Source organism: Arabidopsis lyrata (genome assembly GCF_000004255.2).
Source record: "Arabidopsis lyrata subsp. lyrata unplaced genomic scaffold ARALYscaffold_6, whole genome shotgun sequence".
Lineage (NCBI taxonomy): Eukaryota > Viridiplantae > Streptophyta > Magnoliopsida > Brassicales > Brassicaceae > Arabidopsis > Arabidopsis lyrata.
In genome coordinates this window covers 11,170,274-11,180,364 of record NW_003302550.1, presented here as the reverse complement: position 1 = coordinate 11,180,364, position 10,091 = coordinate 11,170,274, and the positions used below count along the sequence as shown (strand labels likewise).

Here is a 10,091-nt window from a genome sequence, read left to right as displayed (position 1 = left end):
ATAAGAGAAGAAATGAGAAGAAAAGAAAAATAAAAAGTAGAAGAATTTGTTGTACTATGTATTTGTAGTGGTATGTTTTATACGCTTTTATCTTACTTTTGTCATTTAGTTGACTGGTGAAATTTAAGTATAACAGAAGAATTTCTTTACATCTCATAACTTTTCTTCTATATAATACTATCAGTCACACCCATACATCTTTACTGTATATTTGTAATGATACATTTTTTTTAAAAAATGTTAATGAAATCGTTTAAATTTTATTTTATTTTAATCTTAGTAGATAATTCCTTAGACTCTGCCATATATATATACATTTCATACACGCTGCATTTTTGTGTTAAATACCACATGTGCATTACCTTCCTATCTATTTCGATAAAAACAAAATTGCATGGGGCCAATTTTACGCTCATATTAAATGTGGATATGATAAGTTTTTTTTTCTGTCTACCATCCGATAACTCGAATGTTTGTCCTGATGTATTATTGTAAGATATATGCCATGATACATAAATCTAAGACTGGGCATCAATCTGAATTAGACTCATTTATCTAAGGTTCTAAACGTTTCTAGTATTTCAAAAATATTTGTTTATAAAATATTAATAATTACTTTAAATGTGTAAAATATAGGAATTATTGTTGATTTTGCTTTTGTTCATCAAAATCTTTTGAAAATGCCATGGATTTACCATTTTTTAACACTTAAAAGTGTACGTATTTACGATTTTTTTTAATAAAAATACATACTTTATACCAAATACTAAATCCTAAGAACAAATGAAACCGACTAAATACAAACATAATGGGTAAACTCATGTTAAATCACATTTTTATAGCCTGAAAAAGGCAAAATCCACAAACTATTCAAAAATGGTAAAATCCACAAATGCCATAATAAAAAATGGCAAATCCGTAATTGATTCGTAAAATATATATGGAATCGGGGATATGCCAGAGCACAATTAACCAAAACAGTCGCTTGGGCTCGCCGCAGTTTTGTTTAAATATCACATAATCATAAAATTTGTGTAAAATAAATATTCAAAATTTTCCCCATTTTTCGAAATAGCAAATTTAATGTGTAATAACTCTTAAGTTTTAAGTTGTCACAAAGAATTCATTCATCCTACTATTCATAAGTTCATTTATAAAACTAGAATTATTTTGTCAATATTTTTTAAAATTAAAATAAACTTTTTATTAAAAATAAACAGGTCTAATTATTAAAAAGCCAACCAAGTTTTAAAAATTTATACTACTATTTTGATAGCCAAATAATACCTTTTTGTGTAAAAATACTTGATTTTATATATCACAACCGAACAAGGTTCAAAATAACCAAATGTACAAGGATACTAAGATTACAAACGGAGCAAACAAAAGTTAAAGGAAAAGCTACATAAAAATAGCTAAAGTAGTTCGACGAAGAATCCATTAAAGCTTGGAGACTAAAGCTAGGTAGCAAGTTGGTGCAAGTGATAAAACGGTTTGTCGAAGAATCATCCATGGACGAAGTGTTAGACGATACAATAGTCACGGTCAATAGACTAAGTGACGTTGAAAAAGGTCCATGACCGAGGTTCTCGTCGACGCAAGAAGAACAAGCTGGATTTGCTCTTCGGCAAGAAGAATGTTGGTTACAGTTCTAAAGTCGGGTGGGGTTGGAGAAAAAAGATTGAGGAAGGTTCGGTGACCACCACTCCTTGGAGACGGGATCCAAACAACACCTATACACTATATATCCAAACAAGTCTTCTACAAAATCGTCTTAATATCTTTCTTTTTATATATATATATATATATTATATATATATATATATATATATTTATATTTATATTTCCTTTTTATATAAAAATAAATTATTCACAATGTGTATTTATAACAATAAATTTAAAAGTTTTATTCACACATTTAATTATAAATATATTAAAAAGTTGAATTTTTTTTAATTTAATATTAAATTAAAAAGATATCGTTTTTTCAACAAATGCAACTTTTGTTTCAAAAAAACTTAGATACAAAAACTCAAAATGCTTTGAAACTTAACTTCTCGATTCGAACCAGATTTGAAAACCCTTGTTGTAGCGTCTATCTCCGCTAGCTTAAATTGATGAAAGTTGATTTCGAACTTGCTTATCTATCCAAACTATGTTCTTAGGTTTGGTTTTTCGCCATGCCTCCTCTCGTTTTTCTCGCGTTAGATATGGTACGTATCGTAATGTATAGTTTTAAACTCTTTTCACCATATGTACCCAACGTTTTTCCTAAATTTGATGTTATCTTTTGAAAATTTCAAATTTTTATGCGGCCTCCATTAATATTTGCCACAACTTTTTTTTTTTTTTTTTTTTTTTGCCACAACTATACTTCCAGATTTTGGACTAAAGCCCAATAGGCCGAAAATAAAAACCAAACCCATTTTTTTTTTTTTTTTTTACTTCCCTCGTTCTGTATATATCATCTATGTCTAATTGTATGTCAACTCAAAATTTATCTCAGTAAAACGATTCTGTGATTATATCTGTAAATAGTTTTTATTCAGCTATTAAGCAGATCAGTGATATTTGTAAAACCACAACCCATAGATTCCTTTAATACAACTATGAGCTGTTAGCCTGTTATATATAGTGGTATTCACTAGATACTAATTCTTATTTTTCTCTTTATTAGTTCTTTGGCCTGTAAGAGAGATCATCACAATCCTTTCCACCAAGTAGATGTTTAAACATGAAATATCGTAAATCTCTGTGGGTTCAATGTATCTGGTTTGAAATTATGATATTTCAACTATTTCGTTGCTTTGCACTAACCTATTAGAAAAAAGGACGTACAAAAGTAATGTTACAATCTTATCTTTAAAAAAAGTCTTAAAAGATTTTTGTGGACATATATTTCAATAGATATTTTTGGCTTCATTACAAAAGTGAACTTATCTTCATTCTTCAAAGCATTCCACGCAGTCACATACATGGAACCAGTCCACGCAGCCACATCTCTTCTTAATTCTACGTCTCTTCTTAATTCTCACAATCCCAAAAAAGAATACAATCAATAATAAGTCATTTCTTCTCTACCTCTCTCTCTCTCCCTCCCGCAGTGCAAACTCTTTCGCCACAAATTTTAAAAGTTTAAGGTAAATTTACGGATCTCTCTCTTTCTCTCTAGATCTCTTACAATTTATTTTTAGTTATTAGTTAATATTTTCTCTAATCATTCAATTTAGGAATGTATTCTTGTCTACTTTATCAAAAGAAAAAAAAAAGTGTTCTTGTCTTGGCTTACAGAGTGATCGATGACTCTTCTTTCTTTTAGATTTGCCTTTTTTTTTTTTAGGATAATATTAGTAGATAGCCAAATTGGACACATAAATTAAGAAACTACCAGAAAGAAAATTTTCTGTCGGAAAACAGCATGGACCCACCTTGTCTGAGGATGTGAAATAACAAAATCATCTTTCGTTTGTTTTGAGATCTACAGTAGGCGACATTATTTCGTGATATTTTTCAAAATAACACGTAAGATCTAAATTTCACATGTTATATTTAACTAAAAGACATGCTATTTAAAAAAACGTAATGAATTTTTAAGAAAAAACATTGTTACGGAAAAATTAAACTTGAATAGAATCTTTTTATAAAGAAATAACATGTGATCTTAATAAAAACCGTGAATTACTAGAAAATAAGAATCGTTTTTGAAAGAAATCACATGTGATCATAATAAAAAACGTGTATTACTACAAAATAACACGATAGAGAAAGATATTAAACTGAATAGAGTGTTTTTTCAAAGAAATAACATGTGATCTTAATAAAAACCGTGAATTACTATAAAATAAGAATCTTTTTTTTTTAAGAAATCACATGTGATCATAATAAAAAACGTGTATTACTACAAAATAACATGATAGAGAAAGATATTAAACTGAATAGAGTGTTTTTTCAAAAAATAACATGTGCTCTTTATAAATAACGTGTAATACCGGAAAATAATATGATAAAAAGAGATATATTATTCTATCACATGTAATTCGAGAGAAAAGCATGTTAATAAAGGACATGTATGTAATTACACGTGCTTTCCGACATCATACATACAAGTTACTGTAGCTCATGACTATTTTTTTAATTATCTTCAAAAATTTGGCTATTTTGTGCATATTCTCTTTTTTTTTTTTAATTGATAAATGAATACTCTAAAATCTAAATATTATGCGAAACTAAAAATTACATTAATCTATCAATAATGGAAATATGGTTCATAGTTTGTTTTAGTGAAATTTTTATTCCCAACAACAATACTAAAAGCGAAATATTAGGTTGAATTATTGATTTTACGTAATATAAGGTAAACAATACAAAAAAAAAAAAAAAAAAAAGTAGACAATTCAAAATAGTAAACACTATAAACTTTGTCAATAAACAAAGTATAAATTTTCTCAGACTATATAGGTTTGCAAACCTGGAAATAATTAAGTAGATAGCTCCAATAGGTCAAATGCTTTAAGAACTTTTTTTTTTTCTTTTTTTTTTTTTGAGCCAGTCAAAGAATTAATTACGGATTTTGCCCTTTTTTATAGTGGCATTTGTGGATTTTGCCATTTTTTGAATAGTTTGTAGATTTTGTCATTTTTCAGGTTCCAAAAATATGATTTAACATGCGTTTCACTCGTTATGTTTGGGTTTAGTCGGTTCCATTTGTTCTTAGGGTTTAGTATTTGGTATAAAGTACGTATTTTTGCAAAAAAATCACAAAATACGTACATTTTTAAGTGTTAAAAAAGGGCAAAATCCGTAAACTATTCAAAAAATGGCATTTTCGTAAGTTTTTCCTAAAAAATGGCATTTTAGACAATAATCCCCCAGTCAAAAACTAATTAAGTTTATATACTCTCTTCTTTTTCTTTGTACCCGTAGGGAGACAAAATGAATTGGTGGTTTATTATCGTTAGTGCATCCTTTTTCTTTGCATTTATACTCATTGCAAAGAACACGAGAAAGACAAAGAAGAATCTACCTCCTGGACCACCAAGACTTCCTATAATTGGAAACTTGCACCAATTGGGATCCAAACCTCAGCGTTCGCTATTCAAATTATCTGAAAAGTATGGATCTTTAATGTCCTTAAAGTTTGGAAATGTGTCTGCTGTTGTGGCATCAACTCCAGAGACAGTGAAGGATGTCTTAAAAACGTTCGACGTAGATTGTTGTTCGCGGCCTTATATGACTTATCCTGCAAGAGTTACATACAATCTAAATGATCTCGCCTTTTCTCCCTATAGCAAATATTGGAGGGAAGTACGAAAGATGACGGTCCTTGAACTCTACACTGCGAAAAGGGTAAAATCGTTTCAAAATGTAAGACAAGAAGAAGTTGCCTCATTCGTCGATTTCATCAAACAATCTGCTTCATTGGAGCAACCAGTTAATATGAAACAAAAGTTAGTGTAACTCTCTGGGAGTGTGATATGTAGAGTTGGATTTGGCATAAATCTCGAAGGGAGCAAACTTGCGAATACTTATGAGGAAGTTATTCAAGGGACCATGGAGGTGCTGGGGAGTTTCGCAGCAGCGGATTACTTCCCGATTATTGGAAAAATCATTGATAGGATCACAGGGTTACATAGCAAATGCGAGAAGGTTTTTAAGTCAATGGATTCGTTTTTCGATGAATCTATAAAGCGTCACCTGGAAGATGCTAATATTAAAGATGACATCATTGACTTGCTCCTCAAGATGGAAAGGGGAGAGATGGGACTTGGAGAGTTTCAACTTACACGAAACCACACTAAAGGAATTCTTCTGGTAAGTAATGGGAGCCTCTTAATCCATAATTTAATTCTTCACATATTGCATAGTGTTTAATTTTTGTGTCGTTGATTATTGCAGAACGTTCTTATTGCTGGAGTGGACACTTCTGGCCACACTGTGACATGGGTGATGACACATTTGATTAAAAACCCAAGAATTCTGAGGAAAGCGCAAGCCGAGGTGAGAGAAGTGATCAAAAACAAAGATGATATCGCAGAAGAAGATATAGAACGACTTGAGTATTTGAAAATGGTGATTAAAGAAACATTAAGGATAAACCCACTTGTGCCACTTCTGATTCCAAGAGAGGCTTCAAAAGATATAGAGATTGGAGGCTATGACATTCCAAAGAAAACATGGATTTATGTCAACGTATGGGCTCTTCAGAGGAATTCAAACGTTTGGAAAGATCCAGAAGCTTTCATCCCCGAGAGGTTTATGGATAGCGAGATTGACTACAAAGGTCTAGACTTTGAGTTGTTGCCATTTGGTAGTGGAAGAAGAATGTGCCCTGGTATGGGAATGGGTATGGCTTTGGTACACTTGATTCTTATCAATCTTCTTTACCGATTCGATTGGAAGCTTCCGGAAGGAATGAACGTAGAAGACGTTGATCTTGAAGAATCATATGGGCTTGTTTGTCCTAAGAAAGTCCCACTTCAACTAATCCCGGTCCTTACGCAATGGACTTGACTTCAGTTCACTTTCCTCTTTTGGACTTCACTTCACTTTATAATTTTATAGTTCAAAAACATGTGATGTGAAGATCTTATACCACTACTACCATCAAGAAAATATTTGTCCAATCCATATCTTGTAGCTTAAACACAACTTCTTGGGACAATGACTACCGAATCAAATTGCGAAACAAAAAGGCGGGTATAATTTTACTAGGACTAGAGCTAAACACTCACAGTTGGTGATGGAGGAAGACATTGTCTTCTCCTTTCCCCTCTTCTGCTTCGGTTTAAAGAACCCGATGAAGAAAGTGAAGGGTCAGGTGGAAATCTACTTGATCTACTCCGAAGTTTCTTCTTCTCTGCTTCCGGAATCTTCTCTTCCTTTGATTTCACCTGCCTCACCTTTGTCTCATTCAGCTCCGCCGGCAGAACACAGTTGCAAAACAAACCTAAAGGGAAAAAAAACAAACCTAAACTTCTGAGCTTTTACTAAAACAGAGTAAAAGCCAATGTTCTGTTTTGTAGCTTCTTACCGAAGCGAGCAAGACGGTTAACCCAACTAGGGATCGATCTTCGAGTCAGTTGCACACAAACATCATTGCAGAAGTGATTGCAATTCTTAGTGATCAAATGGTAAGTATTTCCACTATATTCTTCAGCAAGTTTCTCCATAAAAGCACGAACGTTTTCAGGATCCAAATCAGTTCTTCCAATCAATATACACTTCCTGAATGTAAAACCCGGACATTGCTTCGGTTCCACCTCAAAAATCCCCGTCGTCGAATGCTCGTGAGCTCCGAAACCATATTCAACCCCATGAACTAAACCAAAAACATTGATAACACAATATCAAAAACAACAACTAGATCTCAATATTAAACATACTTCATTTTTGGACATACATATCTATTATCTAATAAGATAATATACAATTCAATTTAAAAGTCACATAAAACCAGGTTCTGATTATAATTATTATTACTCATAGAAAACCAAAAGAGTTAAATCCAAAAATGGGTCAAAAAAAGTTTCCAGTTTTGGAATCTATTGAAAACGAAACCAGTCTATTTCAATTTCTACAAACAAACAAAACAAACCAACAAACTAAAAAAGTCTCTTACTTCAAGCTAAAACAGAATCATATTAACCAAATTTTCCACTCAAAGATGAGAAATTTTCAATCCCCAATTCAAAAGTTTTAAGCTTTAACCAAAACCCACAAATAATTTTCCAAGAAACTTCAGAAATATGGGAGAGATAAGATATACCTTCAACACCAGAGTGATAGATCCCAAGTCCCAACCAGTAAGCATAACCATTGATGGGTGTGAGATCGTATACATTCAGATAAACCGGAACCGAACCGGGTTTCTTTTTCCGGCCAGTCACCACCACCATTCTACACAACATCTTTCTTTAACAGAAGAAAGAGGAGCTTCGAATCTTGTTCTTCTGTCAATCTGAGAGAGAAGCTTCTGATGATGTTTCCTTCTTTCTTTAAAGTTACATTCTTTTTGGGGTTCTGCTTTCTGTCATTCTTCTTTCTTTTTTAAAATTATTTTTTAGTCCTTATAATTTACGTTGTTTTACGTTTTGCCCCAATATTATTAATTGGAGTTTTTGACGTCAACGACGCCAACGAGGACTAATGGAGAGCTGAGAACAGTATGCTTTCTCTCTTTCTAGGGGAATCAACTTTGACAATGTAATAGTTTTCTTCTTTTTTTTATAATATTGACAATGTAATAGTTTGTAGCAAAGTGCACATAGTTTAACATTCCAACAACAACAATAAAATGGACATAAATATTTTTTGACATCCTGAGAATTTTAGTTAATCATATACCGTGTTCCAAAATTCGGTCGTTAATCATATACCGTATTCTAAAAATCTGTCGTTTAGATGATTAAAATTATATGAACGTTTTAGTTTCATCCAAATCGATTTTAGCCTAGATGTATGATTATTCTAATTATCTAGATAAGTGGAATAGATGTAAAAATAATATTTTTGTTCCAATATGAAAAAAATTAAAAAGACAAAAATATATACTAAAAAGAGTAAAAGTAAATGTCAAATTAAATAGTTGACCAAAAAAATAAAAAAAAAATGAAACATTATATTATTTCTGATTAATCAAATATTAAAAGATTAAAAAAAAAAACTTTTGTTTCTTATTAATGGCTAAAACGCTAAATTTTGTCTGAACGTCCGGTTAATGTATATAGAATTTATTTAACATTGATATATGTTATATGTATTTAGAAACTAATATTTGAACTGTTGCATTATTCTCTACATTTTCATTATATTTATAATTGTTTGTGAAGAAACATCTTAAATAACTAGTATGTGAATAATTTGGTTGTGAAAGCTATGGAATGAATCAGCCCCTTGTATGTTATTAGATAAACCGGTTCAATGGACGCAAAGAATCACTCGTGGAAGTGGGTGGTTGATTTTGTAATAAAATGAGGAAAAGCAGGGTAAAATAGGTAAATTAGATTAAATAAATAGGTAAATTAGACAAAGCCACGAGCCATGTCTCAGGAGTTGTGTGTCTTTGTGTACGTTCTAAGCAAAACGATGACTAGCTGTTTGGGCGTGAAGTTGGCAACATAATTACGTTTTATAATCTTTGACCAAACAAAAAAAGAAAAAAATTACGCTGACGTACTTGATAATTATAGACTGATTCTTTGTTTTATGTGTATATATGTATATACATTAGTTCAAATCTCTTTTACGAATAACAAACATAATTCACGGATTCGCAATTATCAAATACTTTTATTGTGTTGTTAGGTATGAATTTATCTTTAAATATGATTACGATCACTGTTCAATACTTTCATTAATAATACTAGGGCGAAACCCGCGCTATGCCGCGGGGCTTTTTTAAAAACGTTTTTTCAAGAAGTTGCTTAATTGTGTTTTATCCACTCTACTTCCACTACATGTCTACATGTTTATGAGATTAGTTAATCATGAACACAAATGAAAATTTGATCTTTCTCGCTACCGTGAGATACACTCTGTATCTCGCATGAGCCGATTGTGTTCAAAATTGCCCAACCTCTGTTAGATTCTTTTCTTTAGATATCCTACATTATTTTATGTTCTCAATCAATAAGAAATCTAATTTGCAGTTATTGCATCTAATCCACTAATGTTGAGTTTTTAACCTTTGTTTTTCCATTGACACTTCTGTTTTGGGTTTATAATTGGGCTTTTGATATGATGTTATAGGCTCCGATTTACCTTATGTAAATCTCATTTCAGTTATTTAATAAAATCAGTTGTAAAAAAAAAGGGGTTTTTTTTATTAATAATTTAATACATACATATGAAGAGGTTAATTATATAATTTGTTTAAATTTCTGACTACCAAAACCATTTACTGCTTAGAACACACACTTTGTGTGTCGCTTTTATGCTTGTTGCAGGCGTTAATGACTGAGAAGTGATGGGTTTCGAATGGCCCAAGGTTTATGTTGGATTTGAATGGCCCATATCGGTTTGGCTTAGTAAAGTCAAACCTCTGAATCCACTGGAACATCCTTCTTCTCTTCATTAAGAAAGAGAGATAGCGA

At 31.4% G+C, this 10,091-nt stretch overlaps 2 protein-coding genes across 2 annotated transcripts; one reads left to right on the top strand and one right to left on the bottom strand.

Moving 5' to 3' along the window:
* Positions 1 to 2,942: 2,942 nt before the first annotated feature.
* On the top strand, positions 2,943 to 6,623 carry LOC9308213 (cytochrome P450 71B14). The gene is given in 3 exon segments (XM_021023229.1): positions 2,943 to 3,140; positions 4,924 to 5,811; positions 5,896 to 6,623. Coding segments are annotated over 2 exon segments (1,494 nt in total). The 5' UTR covers positions 2,943 to 3,140; positions 4,924 to 4,932; the 3' UTR covers positions 6,511 to 6,623.
* Positions 6,572 to 8,013, bottom strand: LOC9308212 (deSI-like protein At4g17486). Its single transcript, XM_002872097.2, has 3 exons — positions 7,766 to 8,013; positions 7,031 to 7,318; positions 6,572 to 6,946 (listed from the first exon to the last, which is right to left on the bottom strand). The coding sequence occupies exons 1-3, from the start codon at positions 7,905 to 7,907 to the stop codon at positions 6,720 to 6,722; spliced, it is 657 nt and encodes a 218-aa protein (XP_002872143.1). The 5' UTR covers positions 7,908 to 8,013; the 3' UTR covers positions 6,572 to 6,719.
* Positions 8,014 to 10,091: the final 2,078 nt, after the last annotated feature.

What these genes read in the sequence shown, in the direction of transcription:
- LOC9308212 (XM_002872097.2), bottom strand. Translation starts at nt 7,907, where the DNA reads ATGTTGTGTAGAATGGTGGTGGTGACTGGCCGGAAAAAGAAACCCGGT. An exon ending in CTATCACTCTGGTGTTGAAG is followed by an intron (nt 7,319 to 7,765) that starts GTATATCTTATC and finishes TTTTTGGTTTAG; the next exon opens with TTCATGGGGTTGAATATGGT. An exon ending in TAACCGTCTTGCTCGCTTCG is followed by an intron (nt 6,947 to 7,030) that starts GTAAGAAGCTAC and finishes TTTTCCCTTTAG; the next exon opens with GTTTGTTTTGCAACTGTGTT.